Below are 23,307 nucleotides of genomic sequence, written 5' to 3' on the forward strand. Positions count from 1 at the left end.
CGTTCAGTTAGCTCATCAGGCGCAAGATCAAAACATTACAGAACAGGTTTAATTTTACCTTTCTGTCCCTTCAGCGCCAGCTGCTCGCCCTCACGCCCTATGATTTGAATCAGTATCATCTAAACTTGTGTTCGTGCTTTAGTTGGGCAGAATCGAACATGTTCTCAGTGTTCATGTTAGCTAAGTAAATGCCAACCAACTCCTCTCTCTTCGTTTGCAGCACTGTTGAACATTCATTAATTGTTAGGTAGATGGTTTGACATTCATTGAATGATGCCCTAAAAATGTGTACTGTTTACCTATCGGGTTACAATATAAACAAACTGCTCTTCTTGATATTTGTATTCCAATTTTAGAATAACACAGAACTAGACAACAAAAAAGCCTTACAAATGCTGATACTTACCCTGGTAATACCGTATACCACAGTAATAGACAGTTTGAAGGTATTAAAAAGGCTAGTGGCAACAAAAAAATATCATTCAGAACAACGCTAGAAGAACATTCATGTAGGTCAGTACCAGCTGCCTTGTTGCCATGGCGAGAATGGAGCCGCCAAGTTTGGCCGTGATGTCGGCAGAGGAGTAGGTCTCCAGCAGGGTGCTCAGGGTGGCTCTGGTGGCGGTCAGGAACTGATCCACATCTGTCCACAACAACAAGCACAAGAACGTACCTTCTCAGTTACATCTTATACTGCTTAGAAACATCTAAAGCAAGGAAAACAAACTAACGGCCTCTCGTTTATAAATAAGATTAGGTTTCGTGTGCTGATGCTTATCATGGCTAATGAAAGATGCTGTTGCTGAGGTGTCTAGTTACTTTTTGTGGTTAAGAGGGTGAGGGTACGCTATCTTTACCTGAAGATCACATCGGGGAGTGAGGGTTGATAGGAACTAAAATAAAACTGCGTATGTTTTTTACCTTTCAAACAGTGCATCACATGACCAAAGTTAAGTCATTCAAATGGCTCAAACAGACAGAGATGAAAGTGGAGGAGTGGAAGAAAGAAGCTTAACTGTTACTGTTTCTAGATCATATTTAATATTCTCAGAGTTCAAGTGCAGATTCTAGGACCAGCTTACTTAGGCCATAATATCTGTATATTCACAGATCACAGATCGCAGTGTCCAACAAGTAAAATGCTAAATTCAGCACAGCAGCTGTAAAAATCACTTGCCTGGTCAGGCAAGCATTCTTACATTTTAGTAGACAATCAATTTGGTCCAATTTGATAAACAAGGCTCCCGAAAAATGTATCAATTTTGGAGGTGTATGACCGTATGAGGCTGGGAGACAGGAAATCTAGTCTAATATAGGTTACTCATAAACTCTGTCTAATAATTCTGTCACACTCAGATTTGTTTTCACTCTGTTTTTTAAGACTTGCGTGCCTAAACAAACAGTAATTTGACCAGACTGTAGGTAAGCTGGCAAGACCATAGATACACTGCTGCGAGTTATTTTGTTGTGCACATGCTGTACGTGGTCACTCGCCAGACTTTCCAGCTAATCAGTGCTATACTGTAATAATCAGATCACCATTCAATCTGATTGTACAAAAAACGTTCAAGTGTAACTTACTTAAAAATGCAATAGTAAAGATATATTCAAATCAATCTGATCTAATTATCATCAATCAATCTATGACCTTGCAAATGATACATCAAAGCACATCATTTTTTCTGAGTTTCAGTTCATCACAGAATTGGTCTGTTTCTTTCTGTCTTTAACTATAAGACACTGTTCAGCAAAAATACACGTCTGATTGTGGTATGATTACCACAGAAATATATCACAGCGGAAAACCTCAAAACTGAATAAACTGCTGTTGTTGATAATGATTTTAAAGGTAGAAATGTGCTTTATGGGTATCAATGAATTTGTACAGTTTGGAAACTGAGTATAAGGTTTAATATAGAAATAAACTTTAAATAAGGAATTTATTTTAAGTTTATTTATATTTGAGAAATGTTTTTAGAAAATGAATTTGGGACAGTACAAGCTCTTTTTCAGAATGGTAAACATTTTTAGATGGAGAAAAATCTTTTGAACTGAATTCTGAACCCTGATTAGTATTGGTACGAGGCTCACATTTGATCAAGATGTCTCTGGCTAGCTCAGTGGCTGTGGCTGCTCCTCCTTTGAGCTGCAAGAAGCACCAGGAAAGCAGACTGCCCTGAAGAGCCCAGAACAGAGACAGCAAGACCTTCCGACTGGGTCTTCCACTAGAGTCCACCATCATTACTTCACACTAAAACACACACACACACACACACACCACACACACACACACACACACCAAAAAATATACAGCATTAAAGACATTAAGTGGATACCAACAGCAGCCATAAACAATGCAGACAAAAGCTGATCCCTAACATGCAAGCTGTCACAAACTTCGGCAAACACTTTAAGCCAATTTCACACCAGAAGTAACACGGCATGTATGGTAAGTCGGAACCACTCCACAACACTTGTTATTTCACACCAGACGCAACACACACAGGTTGGGAGGAGAAAGCGGTTTCTGTTTATGTTGCATTTTCATGTAATACAAAATGTAATACAAACAGTAATAATACTGATAATAAGTTAAACATATATAGTAGCGCTTTTCAAGAACCAAAAGATGCTTAGAACTGTGATAAAACACAAAACAGAATACAAACAAGATAAGACAGAGGCAGACAACGGAGAAGAGGTGTTAAGTTGGAAGCTAGAGAGAAATAAGATGGATTTTGAGATTTATTAAATGTCTTTACTGTCCATTTATTGCTTAAATAAACTTTAGGTGGGAAACAAAGAGATCAGCAATAAAAATGTGACTTGTTGCTGTGACTCACCATGCTAGCTTTCTCACCATGTAATGTATAGCCAAATGAAGAGTGGGAGTAGCATGCAGGCTCACAACATCAACCTACACTCCTAAAAAAAAGACGGTTCTTCAAGGGTTCTTTGATAAAGAAAATGGTTCTAAATAGAACCATGAACCCTCTGCATGATCAGGAAAGATTTCTTCAGACTGATGGAGAATCTGCTGTAGATGTGCTTTTTTGAAAAGAGTTCTATATAGCACCAAAAATGGTTCTGCTATTGTTACAATGCCAGGCCTGTAACTTTAGAAAAACCCTTTGGTAACGTATAGAAGCCCTTTCGTCGAACCATCTTTTTTTAGGAGTGTACTACAGGGATATCTATCACCTCATCAAAGAGTCAAAACTAGATTTGCTTATTTGTTTATTAGCCTAGATCGTACATTATAGCATGAATAATGCATTCCCTTACCGTTCCAAATGCCAGCATAGAGCACACGGCATGCAACAAAATTTAAGCATATTTTTGTGGGTCTAAAAGGCAACATTGATTAACACAGCAGTGTGCTGCTCGTGGTCATGCACTGCAGTTACCGCGTCTGGTGTGAAATGGGCTTTAGTGCTTTCTGCATGTAAATGTGTGTGAACATAAAGCAACAAACCTCTTTCGTGGCCACATGGAGCAAAGTGTCCATGACTGTGAGGACAGGGGAGATGTCAAAGTCAGCAGGAGCTCCTTTGGGAGGTAGCAGCAACAAACCACTTGGGTCCTGATCACTGTACAGTGAGACGGGGAGTTTGTGTTAGAATATACACCCCACATGAAATATATTTTGTAAAACAGCACATTTGCTTACTCTTGGCAGCTAACTTTTCAAGTCTGGTAGACCTACCAGTAAATGTGTATGCAGGATGACATATTAAACTAGTACTCAGTTTTATAACTGTCAATGATTTTATGCATTGTTTTTTTCCTGTTTCATTTTCATTGCTTATTCCACCGTTGTTTATTACCTGTAAATGCTTATATCTACTAATGATTAGTCCAGGTACATAATACAATAAGACACATCAAATACATTGTGATGAACTGTTTTATTTTGAATGTACTTTTATGACCTAATGAACATCTTAAAGAAAAAAAAGGTTTTTAAAGAAATCTTTTTTTCCATATTGAGCTTTGGGTTATTTATTCATGTATGTATGTATTTATGTATGTATGTATGTATGTATGTATGTGTGTATTTATTTATTTGTTTTTTACAGAACTGAATTCTGTGGGTAGGTCAATTCGAAGTAATTTGTCTCACAGTGATGCGGACCAGAAGAAATACATCAGTCTTAAACTTGAAACAGTTTTAAACAATGTTTTTGTCCTCATCTTTCCTTTGTTTTAATTACGCCATGTTATCACTTTACTACTTACACGAGAAATATTAGGTATGACTAAAAAATGTACAAAAATGTGAATTTATTTGCTTTCTGACCTCATATTGGGCCCTGTAGTCTCTGTTCTGATGTGCTGCCTTCGACTAAATCATTTATATAAATGCATCTGATTGTATAAACTCCAACAAAGGACACACACAGGTTCATGTTCATGTATGTTGATGAAAATTTTTTTCTTTACTCAGTTTGCTCTGCCGAAAACTTTCTGGACTTTGGTCCACCATTAAACAACCCCTGCTCTAGAAGCTTCATGAGCTAAAATATGGTTTGATGAGAGCTAAAACAAAGCCTAGTCCTCACTGGCAAGAAGCTTTGCTTACAATTATGTAGACATAAACCTGTGGTGAATACAGCACACAGGTGATTACAGTATGTAGCATTTGTGGTTATTAACTTCCTACACAAAATTCAAATTTACATTCTTCATTACATCTGATACGCGAAGGCCACTGGGTCATGTAAGTAAATAACCGTCAGTAAAACCGTCCAACTTGGCAGCTACTTCTGTGTAGCTGTACTGCTTGAGTGTGTGTGTTTATATTACCTGAAATAATTGCAGAGTGACTCGAACGTCAGCTTAACTGACTCTGGCTGTTCTTCATCTGTTATGTTCTTCTAAAATTAAAAATAAATAAATAAATAAACAAACGTGAAGTACACAACCTTCCTTCTCTCTCTCACACATCCCAGATTTCTCTTTCTTTCACACAAACACTGTCGGTTCTGCATGCCAAACTCACTGAAGACTGTGATTCGGCACAATTTGTGAGACTCTGTTTGAGGAGACAGTATTGATTTTAACACTAAATAAGTTTCCTACTCTCCAAACTACTAGCCAGCTACACAATATGGCCAAAAGTACGTGGACAACCCTCTCAATTATGGAGTGTGATGAGTCAGATGTTTCAGCCACACCCACTGCTAACAGGTGTGACAAACACCATCAGTACAATGGGTCTTACCGAAGAGCTCAGTGACTTTAAAAGTATCACTGTCATAGGATGCCACACTCAAAAAACAAAAATAAGGCAGATATATATACACTACATGGCCAATGGTATGTGGACACCCCTCCTGATTATTGACTTCAGGTGTACAAAATAAAGTACATAGCCATGCATTGGCAGCAGAAAACTTTAAATGTAGCACTGTCATACCACGCAAACTTTGCCACAAGTAAGTTTGTGACATTTCTGCCCTGTTAGTTTTGGCCTGGTCAACTGTAAGTGCTAATACTGTGAAACAGAAATGTCTAGGAGTAACAACCACTCAGCCACGAAACAGCAGACCATGCAAACTCAAAGAGTGGGGCCACCAAGTGCTGAAGCACATAGTGACTGAAAACCTGTTCAAACAGAACCAGAAATCTTTTGAGGGTTGCTAGATTGAGCAGGGTTTCCTGGCTGTAAATAGTGCAATTCTCTTCATAGTTTGGAGTAATCATAATAATAATAACAATAATAACAACAACAACAACTACAACAACAATAATAATAATAATAATAATAATAACAATAATAATAATCATAATAAAAGCATGATTTTCCCATTTGATTCTTGAGGTAAGTATGTCTTGAGCTTTTCCTTTTCTTACAGAATATTCGTGATAAAATAGGCAGAATGTTTGAAAATGAAAACAAGCGATAGTTGCAGGCCTACACACCATCATGTCAAAGAGCTTGTCCCGTCGGCTCTGTTTGTCTGGGTAGAAAATGGCCGCACCACTAAGGATGGCCTTCACTGCCTCTTTCCTCAGAGCTTTCTCTACTGCAAACTCTCCTTCAGGTCCATCCACCACTGCATTAAAAACAACATGGATATTTTAAAAAACATGGCAATCAAGTATGTTAGCCCTACTATGCAGACATAGAACACATTGCATTACTGCATTATAGTGAAAAAGCACACCTCATATTGATCAAGCAATAGTGAGGTGTTGAAGATGAAACTGATGAATGAAAGAGGGCAGTGTGGTGGTCTGTACCCTGACAGAGATGACTGTACAGCTCCCCTACAGCCTCAGCAGGGTCCACATCTGTGCTCACAGATGCTGCAGCTGATGATGATGATGATGCAGTGTTCTCCAGGGGGCCCCGGGACTCTGGTAAGGCAGGAAGAGCTGGGAAACAGTTCTGGAGGAGCTGCAGCAGGAGCACCCGGGTCTGCACTGCTTCGTCTCCATCTCTGAGCACAAAAAATGCACACAAAATAGATTGAAGTTTGTAGGAACTCAGAGATATTACACACGCTAAGCACACATAACCACTTAAAGTGAACATGAATAAGAAATCGCAGCACATTTTCCGTCTGTAATGTGACGAGTGCCTGAGAGATTAATCGGAAGAGTTGGGAGAATACTGTTAATGCTTTGAGCCACTTACTATCAGCTAAAACCCATGCATGTGAACACCAGACAAACTATATATAAAGTTAAAAAAGTTTTCTAAAGAAATAGTAACATTCCAAACCATTAATGTGCATTAAAGTGGAATAATAGGGAAAAAAGTATTGAACACACTATTTCAAATTTAATTTAGATTTTGTGTAGAATCCTTTAATTGCAATGGCAGCTTCAAAGGGGGCTTCCTGGATGATGAAACTAATGTCTCACAGTGTTCAGATGGGATTTTGGTCCATTCTTCTTCTTCGTCCATTCTACACAGACACTCTCTTAGTCTTGAAGATTCCAGAGGGTCCGCTAGTAAATCTTGATCTCCAGTCCCTTCCACAAATTTTCCATTGGGTTTAAGTCTGGTGATTGACCAGCTCACTCCAACACGTTTATTTCCTTTAACTGGAATGGCTATGTTCATCTGCTCTTTGATAATATGGATTCTTTCGGTACCATGAAACGAAAAACCGGCCAATTCCAATGGCACTTCCACTTCTGAACTTCCCTGAGGGTATGGTATAGTATATGTAGAGTCACATACAGAGCCATTTCTCTAAACATACACGTAGTATCGTTTCATTTTCATCTCATCTGACCGCACTACATTTTCCCAGTATCCTAAGGCTTCTCCAAAAGTTCTGTAACTTCAAACGAGCTTCAACATGCCTATTCTTCAGTAATGGAGTCTTGCAGGGTGATTGCGAATGGAGACCATGGTGGTGGAGTGCACTGCCTATTGTTTTTTTCTGTGACCACTGTACCTGCTGCTTCCAGGGTCTTTCTGGAGCTCTTTTCGAGTGGTCCTTGGCACTTGGGTTACTCTTCTACCTACAACTTTCTGACTGCCTTGTCGGACATTTTGTGAGGAGCTCCTGTGCAGGTAAATGGTCGAGTGAGGTTCCCTCCACTTGCAGATAATGCCCAATGGTGCCTTATAGGAACATTCAGTAGTTGAGAACTATGTCTGTAGCCAGTGCCACTGCTATGATGCTCAACTATCTCGTTGTGGAGGCCTTGGGTGAGCTCTTCGCCTCTACCCATCATATTTCTCCTGTGTGACAGTTTGGTGACAAACGATTTGTTTACTCGCATTCAGAGGTGGGTACCCCTTTTAAAGAGTGAAGTTACTAAACTAACAACACTAACCCAGCTTATTCTAATTAGCACAGACAGGAGAACTAATGGACCCTTTTCACATTTCTGGGTTCTCACTTCCTTCGGTTTCTGTTAGCAGGTAATTTCGTTTCCAAACCAAAACAAATGGCACATCAAGCTTCAAGGTGTTTTGCTGTGTTCCTCAGTCCCACAACTACAAACAAAAACAGCCAAACCTGTGATTTCATAAATTTCCGACCAAGCACATGTTAAGGTCAAAATGGATCCAGTCAACCCGAAGGGTAAAGAGTCCTAATTTTAGAATAAATGCCATCACTTCGCTGAGAACAATGCTTTATAAGTCTCCTTCGGGGTGCGATTCATGCTCAGAGGTGGTGCTGTAACCCTGCCGTTACCTTTGGAATAACTTTCAAAAGCCCAAGATTCAGGAGTCACACAGCTTGGAACAGATTTTAACAGAAAAGATAAAGAGGAGAATGAAGTCGGCTTCTCATTCAAATTTCCTTTGCACCTTAAGCGATGCAGCTGTCACGTTAAATGGCGTGCAGGCACCAGAACGTAACTGCAGCATCATTTAATGTGGAACAGAATATTTGAATAAGAAGGCGACTTTGACTTAATCAGAAGTTTAAAGTCTAGCAGTTTACTGATATTGTAAAAGCAGCCTGACATAACAAAGCTCTGCTAAACTCATTTGTTGGTCAGTTCTGGTAGCTGACATCTATGATTAGACAGCTCAGTACAATAACCCTGCAACCGCAGCTCTTTCTCTTTATTCCTAGCAGTAACTTTGTCAAACCTGTACTTTGTAAGATTCGTCTTTCTTCTGTATGATCTGGCCCCCACTATCACATGCTCATTCAGAACATTTGAAAGATGCACACATGAAATATAACATATTGAATAAATATAAATATTAAAACAAGCCAACAAGTTAGCTCGGTAGGTAAGCTAAGTTACATATGTTAAAGTAACTTACATTGAAAGTCAAAAATGCTATTGTTAAAGAACAGCCTATATTCTTTATTCTTCTTTAATCTTCTTTAAGTCTGCTGTGAGTGTATATTCTTTTATAAACTCATCTACATCACTGCCTGAGATAAAAGGAAGACCCTCAAGACCCTCTTGTGAAGCACCTTACTTCCATGTTTTTAAACAATAGGCAGGTTAACCCAATGTGTTTTCACCTGCTTTGTCGCTATTTCCTCTTAACAGCATCGGAATGTGAGAAGGGCACATTAATGGAATAAGCTGCTTTACTGCTTTTTCTTATTGCATTCAATACTTTTACCCTGTACCACTCCAATTTCTTGCACATAACTTTTTATGGATTGGAAGCACACAATTTCTTTCATCATCTAGTTAATGTCCGGTCTTTAATTACAAGAAAAAACTGTTGAAGTGTTGAATACTTATTTCCTCCACTGTACATAACAGAACAATTTTGTTTGGTTTTCTATTCTGATCAAGAATTTCAATGCGGCACTGATTACTGGCACATGACTAGAGTGTGAGCAGGAAAATCACCAAACGGGTACTGGACTCTACCCATACAGGACTAGAAGAGATGACCCCTGCTGTAGAAGTTTGTGCGTACATGATGCATACTCACATAGACCTGAGTTTTCTGTAGAAGTCCCAGAAGAGTGGCAGGTTCAGCCCACTGAAGTCTAACAGAGCCTTCTGCTTGTGCAGTGACATGTCCTAAAACAACAGATACAGGTGTATCCAATACACTACAAATAACATACAGTAAATGCCCATACATCTTTCTTGATGTTACAGAGCTTTAAAAACATTGAAAACAGTACGCCCTACCATTAATAGTAGCATACATGTGAGTGAAGCATGTGTGCACATGTTACCATGTCTCGAGTTAGCTGCTGGATGAAGTAAAGGGTTTTCTTGATTAATGTGAGGCTTGAGACAAGGCCATGGTCGCCCCCCTCCGATTGCGTGCTCAGCTCCTCCCCCATCCCCAGTCTCTCGGTGTCTGGACACACGTAGCCACTGAAGGACAGCTGTTGGACCCCTAGCCGCTCCGCTGAGTCCTGCCTTGTGCACAGGAACTTCACCATCAGGAACTGAAGAAAAAAAAAGTCAGTGTGTAATGCTGAGTCATTTATCAGGTCGGGTTGAAACGACATTTTTGTATGGAGCTGTGATTCAGTCCAGTACATTCAATGGGTACGTTACTTAAGTATTACCTTTTCATCATGAGTGGCAAACAGTCAGAGAGTACAGAGACACAAAAAACATGCAAGACCAAGTGTGCATCGATAATTCACGATTCCAAATCAGCAGCTAAATCGGCTTATGTTTTAAGCAAAATGCAACAAAGGCAATAACACTTTATTTTCACTTTACTCAAAGCTCAAAGTTGTGGTGAAAATAAACCTACTGATATGAAATGTGTATGTGCTCCAAACAAAGCACCAGGTGGAGCATACATTTTTACAGCAGACACAGAATGCTCTGTTAATATCAGATGAGGCCTAGCACATTTCTAGTCATTTTTATTAGAAAGCAGCACTGACAAACATTTTTACATATTTTTTAATAGCACTAACGAAATAATGAGCATTATTTGCTCATTAACAGAACAAAGTGACATTATAATAAAATAATCGGTTGTATTTTTACATCCCTAGGGGTTTCCTGAGTGGCACAAGAATTTACTGCATGATTCCCAGCAATCCCACAGACATCCGTGGCCGGGAGAATGGGAGTTCAAGATTCGCTAGCACAATGCTACTGAGCGTGGGTGTCTGTTAGCTGACGTGACAGAATTTATGTTCTCCAAGTACGTCAAGTTGTCTAATGACAACATGATAGCAGTTAGATAAGATGTGGTGGTGCTAAAGATGTGGTGATGCTAAAGATGTGGTGGTGCTAAAGATGTGGTGGTGCTAAAGATGTGGTGGTGCTTTTTATCGTTTGGAGAAAGCACATGCTAGCCTCCCAGCTTGGTGGCATCGTGTCACAGTGGTAGACCAAACTAGCGGATGGAACTGGTCACTAAACTACACTAAAACGAGAATATTAACTGGCAAATACCTGAACTGATGAGCTAAATTCACATATTAAAACATGCTCTTGCACCAGGAATGAAAAGAAATGGGGATTGAGTGAGATGTAAATGTGACAGTAAATAGTACTTACAGTAATAGTCATGTGTTAAAAAATTCTAAAAGAAATACTGTGAGAATGAGAAAAGGAGAGAGACAGACGCAGTAAGAAAAAGAGAATTCCTACGTTGGACACACGGCACTGCTGCAGTTTGATCTCCACATCGTTCCAGTCCTCCTCCAGCTCAAACCATCCAGCGGGTTCTTCCTCACTCACCTCTGCTGCTCTCGCATTGGAATGTCTGTGTGACAGGAGAACAGAGACAGAGTGGTGAAGGAGGACAGAGACAGAGAATCAGATAACAGCAAGAGATCAGTTAACACCCACCATGCAGCAAGACTCTTACTAACTTTCAGATGTCTCACACACACGCACAACACACGCACACACGCACACACACGCACACACACACGCACACACACGCGCGCACACACGCACACACACGCACGCACACGCACGCACACACACACACACACACACACACACACCCACACACGCATGCACACACAGTCTGAGTCAAGTCACAAGGTTGTCAGTTACGCATTAGTTAGTCAAGTTGCGAGTCAGTCATGTTGCAAATTAGTTATGAGTCCATGTCAAGAGTCAGTTAAGCACAAGTCCCAGTTAAGAGTCCACAAGTCCAATTCAAGTCTTGACTTAGTTACACGCGTGTTTGAGCCAAGAGTCAGTTAAGCGCGAGTCCGAATTAAGTTGCGAGTTGGTTATGCGTGAGTCCGAGTTGAGTCGCAAGTCAGTTAAGCGTGAGACAGATTCGAGTCGCGAGTTAAGTGCGAGTTCGAATCAAGTTGCGAATAGGTTAAGCGTGGGTCCCAGAGTCATTGAAGCACAAGCCTAATTTGAATCGTGAGTTAGCGAGTCCAAGTCGAGTCCCGAGTCAGTGTACTTCCATCTAATCACGCTCCACACACCATGGCATCTGAGCACACACAGAAAGAAGGAGATGCTGGAAATAAACACTGACAGGCTGACGTGGATCCTCTTAATCGACATTGATGGCACTTTTCTCCAGCAACACAACTAACTTTATTAACTCTGATGTAACCACACTGTCAGAAAGACTTTGTTAATGAGAAGGAAAGGGATTCTATGAGTGTCTGGCTGCAACATGGCTTTTAGCTTAAGCACGACCAAGGGTTAAAAGGAAAAAATAAAAATAAAAAAAAGTGCTGCCTTGTTCTGCTAGAGAATGTTTTGATTCTGAATATGGACTACACGTAAAAAGAAAACACATTAGGAGACAAACATGATTACTTCTGTCCATCTTAAAGTCATGGACAACTAATTTTCTTATATGACTGACAGTTGCAACAGATGGAAACTATCAGCGAGTCACGATACTATAGTCAGTCGGCACAAGCACAACTCTCACAGATGCTAAGCAAAACAAGAACACACTCTCTACCTCCCTTCACACACACACACAGACATGCAAGCGTGCACGCATGCGCACACGCACACAAGTAAACAGCCACACACAAAGAACGCAGAGCATGAGTCATGTGCTATGCCCAATTTTTTGGGTTCTTTTCATCTACAGCAGACATAAACCCGTATATTCCACTGTTGTGCAGCATGCACTTCTAGAACACCTCCATGTCTGCATTTCACTCAGCAATAACAGCAGCAACAAAACATGTAAAAGGCCAGTGCATGTTTGACTTACTTGTCCTGAACAAACTCTTTGTAGTCCTTGAAGTCCCAGGAGTCATACTTTTTGAACCTCCTGAAGTGCTTATCTGCATCAAATCCCTCTGAGTCATTATAAGCAAACACTAGGCCACATTTAGCCCCTATGGCCCCTTTACGCACCTAAGGAGAGAACGAAAGAGTAAGTTCATATTTTAAAAGGTAAAAATGTACACATGAAGCTACGTTATAAAATACTAGAGCTGCATGATATGAAAAATCATATGGCAATTATAATAGTTAATATTGCAACTGCAATATGAACTGCGATATGGCACATCAGTGAACACAGAATATAGGCATGTGACACTGATAAAGATAAGGCTGCATGAATTTGACTAAAAATGTATATTTATCACACTTCATGCCTGTTATTTGTTAGAAGGCTCACAGTATTATGACTTTGGTCAGTTCAGTGCGAGTCTGAGTTAAGTCGCAAATCAATTAAATGCAAGTCTGAGTCAAGCCACAAGACGATTAAGTGTCAAGAGTCAAGAGTCAAATCGTGAGTTCGAGTCAAGTACAGCACTGCTGACCATGTTTAAGAAGTGACCTACAGAAGACGTGAAAGCATGGATCTTATGTACTTCAATTATACTGGCCTACTTGGTGATGCGCAGTAAAGCTGAATGATGAAGGCAGTAGAAATACTTCTGTTGAGTCTGACTCACTTTGATTCTGATCTGTGTGACCTGGAAGCATGTCTGGTCCTCTGTGGACAGAATCACACTGGCTCTCCTTTTCCCGCTCTCGGTCAGAAAGCCTGCGCAAGTGAAGTAGCCCATAAATTCCAGCTCTGTATGAAAGGGACTCGCTCCAATCTAACGCTCTTAACATCTTTAATGTCATCGCTTGAGGTACACATCAAAATCCTTCTGTTTAAGCTTTAACCTAATTCAGATATTTGTTGATAGCCAATTCTTGAAAGAGCTTAGGTGATTTAAGAGGTAACTATTGTTTAATTCTACTTTTATAACAGCAGTGAATTCAAAAAGTTACCAACACTTATTAGATCTAATAATAATCTCTCTTTCAAGGCTACCATACTCAAAATAAAGGCTTACTTCTACATAATAAAGTAACGATATAATGCAGCACATAAATTAATAACCAAAGCCACAATAAAGACTCTGAGAGTACCATCTCCCGTGGAGGGCTCAGTCAGCATATTCTCTGGGCCACATTTGTCATCTCGGCTCTTCATATCACAGGCTTGCAGATGCAGCTGTAGAGGTTTTCCTAAATCAGACAGCACAGGACAGAGATCAGACAAGGCAGCAGAGTTAACATTAGTACAAAACTACTGGCTCCATGAGCAAGAAGATGCGAAGCCTGATAATGAGCATAAGTATGCCAGGCTTCCTATATATATGTCCATTAAAAGCCCATTAAAAAGAGCTGTAGTACAGTAGGGAGGCACAATGATGTTGGAATCACATCAGTATTGGCAGATAATTGTTAAAACTTTGTTTCTTTATTTTAGTGCTGGTGCTACAAGGCTAACGCTATTAGAAGTCAATAGTCACCCAAATCTTTTTTGGTAAACACATGCACAAAACCTCTCTTTAGATGCCACATCACATTCACACTGTCTGTAGTTTCTATTTATAAACATAACCTCAGTTAGAAAATTCAACAATTACTTGTATAGAAAAACAACAGAAATCATGAACTTAATGTGAAGCGTCTACATGTGACATGCATGCACGTGAGAGGAAGTCTGAGGTTGTTCAGTAAAGTTTGAGTGAAGTTCATTTTAAAGATCATTTTAATAGCTTGCTGTAATATGTACTGTGTCATGAAGCAGGTCTGTGCAACCTTAACAAAGAACTGGAAGAGGTTTGAGTGTGCTGAGAGAAGTTTTGGGGAGATATTTACGTTAAAGATTTGGGTGACTATTGACTTCTAGTGTTTGTTAGTAACATTCGCCTTGTAGCTGCAGTTTAAAACTAGAAGCAAAATTTGGACAACAAAGCACATCTTGGCCGAGAGACTAAATTTGAAGAAAGCAGAAAACTGTAAATCTGATTTTTCGCCAAACTATTGGAGGAAGAATTATATCCAACAATCATCATCATTGATATCACAGCCAACAGCCACACTCTAATCTCTCTAGTGTAATATGTTGAGGTTAAGTGAGGTTACCGTTGCGGTAAAGCATTCTGAGGCGCACTGAAGCCATGGAGGCCAGCAGAGAGGCAGCACGGTATTCCAAGTCCACTCGCTCACAAATTCCAGACAAAGAGAGCAGCACTTTAGCCACGCTACCCCGAGCCAGGGCGAACGCCAAGAGAGTCAGCTCAGCATCCGGAGTCACGCAGCAACTACAGCACCAGAGAGAGAAAGAGCAAGAAATCGATGAGGAGAGTGCACAGGAGAGAGAATGAAAGAATTAAGCAAAGAAAAATAAATAAATTGATTAATTAAAAAAGAGAAAAACAGAAATCAGGAAGAGTGGACATAATGGCAGGAAGGAGGAGTGGGGGAAGAATGAGGGAATGCAAACACAGGAGATTAATATAAGCTTGATAAACAACAGCTGACTATTACATAATCACAGTGAAGGCAAACAACACTGGAAGGATCAATAAATACATAATGAACAGAGAAATCTGGTACTCAACAATTATTCTGTTTTGAACTGAGCCTATTAGGCTGTGCTAAAAACTGGCAGTGTACAAAACAGAAAACAGGAACACAGCACCCAGGGAGGCACGCAAATTTAGTTTTTTAGTTTAACACTTTTTGTAATAACTGGAGATATTTTATAGTACATAGTAGTGTGTGTGTACATATATATATACACACACACACACACACACACAACAGCACTACTGAGTCTGATTCACTCGTAACAGCACAACACACTATCATGCCACCATGGCAGCATCACTGCAGTGGTCCTGTGGGCTGTGGGGGTACTGACCACTAAAGAACAGGATAAAAGGGGGCTAACAAAATATCCATCGAAACAGACGGACTACAGCGTGTAACTGTAGAGCTACAAAGTGCACCTATATGATAAATGGACCTGAAAAAATGGACAAGGGTTGTAAATACAAGTTAAGGGCACTTAATGAAGTGGCCAGTTGATGTTGTCAATAAGTTGCATGCTGTTCCTTTACCACCGCTACATTTGAAAGACATCTTTGGCATCCCAACCACACAAAAACAGCATTTCAGCTCATTGAAAACTGTGCTTTTGGAAAACTTTCTCTGCAGTGGAGATTTTTAAAATGCTGTTTTCTGTGTTTACAGGTAAAACAAAACAACAACTCGGTTTTCTATCATTCTTTATAAAGCGCTGGCCTCACACGCCCAGTGCTGTTTCGCTGTAGTGAGCTTCAGGATTTAACACAGGGGCGTATTTGACAATGCTGAGTGGTCAGTAACATCAGGTTTGATTATGGCGTTAAACACCACACAGAGACAAGTGCATTTTGCTTTGTTTTATCATTATAAGGAAAATATTTTGTAGTTTTATATATACAAGTACAATAAGGCTTGTACTTAAAAAAAACATTGTATATAATGTTAACTGTTAAATCTTATTTGGAAACATAGTAATAACTGCACTTTTCCTTTCTGATTAACAGATTATTCAGAACCATAAAGGGCTGATTAATCCATTATGGAAATACTCATTAGATGCAGGCCTACAATATTGCCGGTTCCGCCACCACCTAAGAGGGCTTACACTACACAACAAAATAAAAATAAAATTACACATCTAAAGCAAACATAAGTGAATACACGTGCGGCTTTCCAATGTTGAGGGGCATGAAGAGCAGCACTGTTCTAGACACGTCATTATTTTGCATAGCACATCTGGAGCCAACAAAGTGGAACAACCAAACAGCAAATTTAGCACCATCATCTAGGCGTTCAGGCTGGGCAGGAAGAATGGGTACATGTATTTTGGGGTGATGCTTTGGAGCAAATCGAGGGGCTGTATTTTAGTTGACTAATTATGTGTGATATAAGATATACGAGATATTCAGTCCCTTTCCTAAACAATTTCATTGTTATTTCTTTCTGTTTGTGTTTTTAGCATTTATGTTTTTTTTTCCTCACATTCAGCCTTGTATTTATTTTTTTTTGGCACAAAACAGTCTTTCTTCGACTGCATCAAGAGGGTTAGCACCAAAATTGAAGAAATCAGTCTTCTTGCTCAATGAGGGAGAGTGGTCTTACTCTGCGATTCGTAGGAGGAAGGCATCCACTTCTTCCAGAATGTTCGGAGAGAAGAACTTTGGGAACTCAGTGGAGGATGGAGTTAAGGACAGAGGAGGCATGTGCTGTAAGGCTTTTCTGAAGGAACAGACAAAAGCAACTGTTTTAGAATAACACTAGACACAATAATAACATTATATCCTGTTTAAAAGGCACAGTCACTGCATGCTATTCTTGGCCTTGTTCTTACACATTCATCACTTAACATTAGGAAGAGGGCTTGAACAGCTAAATGCATCCTAAACAGAGAACAATAATCATTAAACACAGCATGCATTTTAGAGAACATGCCCCTTTTAAGCCTAGCTAATCTTGCTGACTCACTGCGTGCTCTGAAGGACGGTCTGAGCAAGAACAGGGTTGGTCTCCATGGACGCTGTTACCAGGGAGGTGAGGAGAGAGAGGTACCAGATAGCCGAGGCGTCTGACACGGACACCTCTTTGCTCTTAGTGACCTGGTAGCCCATAGTCTTCAGGCCGTGGATGCGTGTGTCACAGCCGTCACTTAGACAACGCTTGATGTTGATCTGAACATCTGTACAGGCAGAAAGCAGGAGTTCAAATCCATAAAAATGTGAAATATTTTTCTTTTTTTCCTGCAAAAAAATGCTAAAGCAGGGGTCATCAACTGGAGGATCGCAGTCCAGATGCGGACCAAGCAAAAGTATTTTGGCAGGCCAAGCCAAACATTTTTGTAGCAAAGCTCATTAACAATTAGTCATAATGGTTCCATTTCAGCGACAAGCAAGGGCATGAACCAGTGTCAGAGTTAAAAATATGAATAAACTAGAACTGTGTTTTTCTCCCCATTTCGAGTTCAAAATTAATGTGTAACATCATTTCAGATTTTTTATTTTGTTTTCATTTTAATTTATTTTATTTCATTTCATTTATTTTACCTTATAAAAAGACAGGAATTTGTTTTTCTGTGGACACATTTTTATAGATATTTTCAAGATTTTTAAGACTTTTTCCTTTTAAATTTTTTTCCAATTTATTTATTTATTTTACAAACCACAGCTAATGGTCATACTGTTTGTTTTAAAATCCTCATTAAAGTATATCAAAATATATTTGATGTGTCTTATTTGCCTGAACTAATCATTAATGTTTAAACATTTAAAGATGACTGGCGTTACCTTTTACTTATATAAGCCTGTTTATCCAAGTGTTTGTAAGTAAGAAGTAAGAATTTGTTATAACTGGACCTTCCCAAGTTTTAGTTGAACACCTCTGCTCTAAACCTCTGAAGACCTCTCAAGCCCATGTAAGGAACTCTGGGTCTGAGCTGGTTTCCCTGAGAAAACAACGCTGTTTTTGATAATCACTGCTATCGTGTCCAGGGATAAAGAAAAATGTTCCAAACCCAACGCCACCCCACCCCACCCCCCCCAAAAAATGTTGCTAGATTCTCTGGCATCATAAGACTAGCAACCTCAATACCAAAGCCCATGAAAAAAAAAACAAGCGTGGTTAAATGTGGTACTTAGGTTGCAGTAGCAGCCTAAAGTCTGAAGAGCTGGTTTTGTTATATAGTGTTGTAGTTCAACAGTACACTTACCTTCATGCAATGTCATTTTAATGTAAAGGAGTGTAGCTTGCTTGTATCATATGTAGCATTATTTGACTGTTGACTGTTAAAATATCCTTGTAATTCAGAGGATCCAGTGACATTCACAGGAAAATGTGCGTAGGACAAAATATACATAGATATCAGATTCAGAACATTTCAGTTTACTGCAAAATAGCTGCGATTTTCAAAAATACCATTCATCTTTTCATACAGAGAAGACAGCTTAGTTCCCATTATGGACATAACGCCGAACAACTGAATGACACAGGACTTCAGAGTTCTACTGTCTATATAGCCGCCAAAATTCATTCAACAAATTAAATGTGCTCACATTATGTCTAGATTCTGAAGTATACTGGCAATATATTCCAGTAGGCTGCATTTTTCATATGGAAAGACTGAGTTCAGAATCAAAAAAAAGAAATAAGACACTCACATGGGTGACTAATGTTAGCGTTGTCCAGCAGCGCCACATAGCCTGTGACATTGCTGGGGATGCGCACGTCTCTGATCTCCTGCAGCGTGCGCCGATTCTTCCCCACAGATACCGATACCAGTTGAGGCATGTAGCTGTGGTCATTGGAGGCCACAGCGATAGCTAGCCGCCTCAGCACCACATCTGGCTTCATCTTTAACCTGTAACAGCAGCACAGAGGACATAAATGGAAATAAGGACAAAAATGCGCTAGCAGAAATAATACAGATGCATAGATGGACATTTTGTGTTTCATTTCTTGTCAAAACCTTGTATCTCCAAAACGGCAACTTTACAGGAGTAGGAAAAAAACTCAACTTTTATTGGAAGTTAATGGGGATATTATTTATGCCAAGTCATTTTAAAGTATTTCTACTGATTTATTCACCATGAAATTCAGACACAATGTAAACTGAAATACAATGTAATGCACAGTTACTGTTTGTTTGCATATTAAAACAAAAACAATCAAAAAAACAATAAAACATGAAATATGGCATGTGGAAAAGTTGTATGTTTTTGTTTTCCTAATACATTTAACTAGGAAAAAAACTGAAATTATGCACTAAAAATGGCAGCAATTTGTTCCCTATAGAGCCCATGTGTCAAACACAAGGCCCACACACAAGCCAGGCCTGTGACACAGTCCTATTCAGCCCATAAAATTACTTTAATTTTGTATTCTTAGCAGCCCGTTTCACCCCGAGATGCACTACGGTCCCTAGCATGAACTGCAACATAGTGTGCGTTCTGACCTCCTTCCCCCAAAAACAATCTATGGGCCAGCGGTTACACAAAAAGAAAAGACTACCTAAAACAATTTATTTTTATTTAGAGTTATTTTTGAATTAGAATTCAGTGCCTATTCTGCTGTTGTAGTTTTGGTATGTTTTGAATAAACAGTTCAGGTCATGCCAAAATGTTAAGTAAAAATGAAATAAAAACACAGCTGCCCCATGGATTTTCTGAGATTGTTCAATATGACCCTTTTAGTGGTTGAGCTTGAAACCCCAGCTGTAGAGGATATCTAACTTATTTTCCCGTAGACAATCAACAAAATATATAAATACATCTATATAAATCTAAACAGAAGCCGTTTTCTATGATGCTAGACTGCAGAAGCCAACATGCCTTATCCAGTGTGAGCGTGCACTGCCATCAGACTGCCAGAAGGACACCGTCTCGCCATTGGTCATCTTATGGACATCAGCGGCATTGGACGAGGCCTCGATAGAGCTGTAGCACTGAGAGATAACTTTGACCCGATCCACCTCAGGGTCCTGGTTCAGTTCTGCCCGGTACTGAATGTCCAGGTCTTTTAGGGATAGAAAGAAAGCACATCACTTGTTTCCATAACTACCTGAACAAAAAAAACAATACTGTTAAAATGTATGGTATCACCATCCATTTGTGTGGAATCACTTTACATATAATATGATTCTAATATGATGCTTCTGCTCTACAAATTCATAGGCTTCAAATAATTAGTAGGAACCTAAAAAAAACATGAAGTGTTAGATGCATCCAGAATGATGAACAGAGCTGTAGATGACTCTAAAATGATTAAGAAAGCTGTGAAACATTGAGAAGTTTATAATAAAAGAATGTCCAGGGTGCCCCAAATTGGAAACATACGTATCAAATCTCACAGCAGATAGCTTAACAAGAAGGGTCTATAAATGGATAATTACAGTATATTTAATACCTTACTGTTGTTCACAAAACGTGAAATAAAGAATACATCTTAAAATATATTTTAGTGGCTTGATTACAGTATTTCAGTCTACACTTTATACATTATTGCTAAAAAAACATAGCAATTATTAATGAGTTATTATATGAATTATTAATATAAAGGATTCCAATCTTTTGAACCATAGTTTACATAAATAAACAGGTATAGGAAAAAACCATGCACAATCAATAGTCACCACCTTTCTCTTTCTGCAAAAGATAATCCAGGAAGTCTTGCAGTACGGAAGACCTCATGGTGCAGATGCTGTTGTAGCCCTCCAAAGCAGGGAAGGGAATGGCACTGCTGGGGATGCGGTTCCTGTGCAGAAACTTCAGGATCTTTGAGGCATGTGCTCCTAGTCTGTCCTTAGACTTGGAGAATATATCCACAAATCCTGGAAAATAAACAAGCTAGGTTATAAATGTTTTTCCTGAAATGAATAAAATAAAATAATGAAAATAATAAACAAATAATGAAATAATAAAAGGCAAAACAAAGCTAATTAACATACTGTAGGTGATTTTATGCAGACAATACATTGCAGATTTGGCTGCATGCAGATTTTCTTTACATTTATTAAAATTTTATAAATTTCTTGGTGCCACTGTCAAAATTCCTGGCAGTGGGAAGGTTTCCTGTGTAAAAGGCAGTCTCAAACTAATTCTAAAGGTGTCTAGGCTTACCTGGAGTCAGCGAGCAGGCCTGCAGTTGTCTGATCACATGACTGAGCTCTCCCTGCAGATTGGCTCCGTTGCTGTTCTTCAGAGTCATGAGCATGCTCTCGACATCAACAACACCATCGCCCTCAGCATCAAACTGAGCAAAAGCCTACAGAAACACAAGTGGGATGCATGTTATACAGAACCTACTCGTCAGAATGGATCTTTTTATAATGTTCACAGTCCGGTGCTCGATTGCATCAGTTAATAATTCATCTAGCTAAACAGTCACTGGACACAGGATATTCCGACAAATAAGTATTGTCTGTAGATTTGTCATGATAAACAATATCATCATAATCCAAATACAATTATACAGTACCACATGTGAGAGAGCCTTACCTTGTGGCATGCCTTACTCTCGAAGGTAATATAATTACTATATAATTACCAGCTGGGCTCGGGTACATTCTGCCCTGACATCTAGTGGTTCTCAGTGTTCGTTAGGTTGGAAACCCAAACTTGTGCACTGGCATCCCTTCTTCTAAACAAGCATATTACACTATCAGAGAGCAAATGTCATGTACCAGAGTGTCTTTGTTTCATTTCCACATTCCCCAGCATTCTGTGTCAGACTGAAAATCTACATAAGTGCCCTTCAGAGTTTGTACAGTCATATTCAACACCTCCAGTCAAATTACATGTTGACTTTCTTGGTGAAAATAAGTTAACACGTAGTCCACAGGTAACAAAATTAAATGCATGATTTCTGATTATTTGCCGAATTTATCATATTGGGGAATGAATACCTGTTACCCTTTACATTGTGTGTAAATGTCATGATGAATGGACCAAAAGAAATGGCCCAAAATTACTTGGGGAAAAAGTCTGCTTCCACTGACTTACATTAAAAGTAAAGTATGTTTTTTCCTTCTCCTGTAAAGTTCATTTTGGAGATACGAGGATTTCTTCCGACAACAGCGATATACATATATATGTATAGATACCGCCCAGCAATTCAGCAAATAACCGGAACTGTGCGTTAAAATATGAAGAAGTGTCTCTGTAATGTATATATATTCACGTAATCAATTAAACATAACTTTTACACATGACTATGTGTGTAGTTAATTAGTTACGATCTGTTTGTACAGCCTATAATTAAGTGATATCTTTCCTATTGTGTACATGTTTGAACTGACCATAGATCAGACCCATTGTACAAATGGACTTGTAACTAAAAGCAATAAAAAAGCCTGAAAGAACAGTACTGTGCACAATATCAGCAGCACTTATTCAAATTATCACAATATTCAATTATATCAATCATCTCAAGGCCAATGGAGACGTCCATTAAAACCAGTGAGAAATGTCGTTTTTCAAGAAAAGGATAAAAAGCTAACTTGTTAGCATCCATCATGATCTGTTTTTGTTAAGACATTCATCCACCAGTACATTCAACTAATTAAAACACCAGCAACTCTGCAGTGAAGCTACCCAAATCGACATTACACAAAGGGGAAAAAAAGACACGGGGAAAATAAGAATTGAAAGCCACAAAAGAAACAAAAGACATGCATTTCCATAGCTGGACTGAATGGGGCCCTCCCAAATCCAGCCAGTAACAAGCACTTGCACAACAAAGCAAAGTCCTTTAGTGGTACATTTCTATCAGTGTAGCAACCCATGAGAGGACGAGCAACACTGCAAACGATACTGTGATAACGTCAAGAACGCCAATAATCAATTATGATAACACAGCACCTGTAGCAGTTCTGCAGTATGATTATTGGCAGCAATTTGATGATGTCATGAAGCTGGTGACTTCACTCACAGAAGTGATAGCAGTGACCAATTTGCAATCACAGCAGAATCCATTTGGAAAAACAGACAGTAAACACAAATTTTGGTACTAAAAACAGTCAAACCATCCAGTTACGTCCAGGTAGACACTTTTTAAGTCCGACAACAGTATTTAAAACTAACAAATGATCCTACTCTTCTTGCAGCTCACTGATTTCGAAGT

General features: G+C 39.2%; 1 protein-coding gene across 1 annotated transcript in view; it reads right to left on the bottom strand.

The window, feature by feature from the left end:
• Window positions 1-23,307, bottom strand: part of zzef1 (zinc finger, ZZ-type with EF hand domain 1) — a 75,329-nt gene that overhangs the window by 47,039 nt on the left and 4,983 nt on the right. The window contains 19 exon segments of the mRNA XM_036580439.1: window positions 522-643; window positions 2,092-2,251; window positions 3,476-3,590; window positions 4,807-4,877; window positions 5,926-6,059; window positions 6,247-6,446; window positions 9,383-9,474; window positions 9,636-9,854; window positions 11,026-11,140; window positions 12,584-12,729; window positions 13,278-13,369; window positions 13,747-13,845; window positions 14,752-14,930; window positions 16,801-16,917; window positions 17,164-17,374; window positions 18,849-19,048; window positions 20,019-20,202; window positions 20,822-21,016; window positions 21,306-21,450. Coding sequence (XP_036436332.1) covers window positions 522-643; window positions 2,092-2,251; window positions 3,476-3,590; window positions 4,807-4,877; window positions 5,926-6,059; window positions 6,247-6,446; window positions 9,383-9,474; window positions 9,636-9,854; window positions 11,026-11,140; window positions 12,584-12,729; window positions 13,278-13,369; window positions 13,747-13,845; window positions 14,752-14,930; window positions 16,801-16,917; window positions 17,164-17,374; window positions 18,849-19,048; window positions 20,019-20,202; window positions 20,822-21,016; window positions 21,306-21,450 — 2,796 coding nt within the window.

Source organism: Colossoma macropomum, unplaced genomic scaffold (assembly GCF_904425465.1).
Source record: "Colossoma macropomum unplaced genomic scaffold, Colossoma_macropomum, whole genome shotgun sequence".
NCBI lineage: Eukaryota > Metazoa > Chordata > Actinopteri > Characiformes > Serrasalmidae > Colossoma > Colossoma macropomum.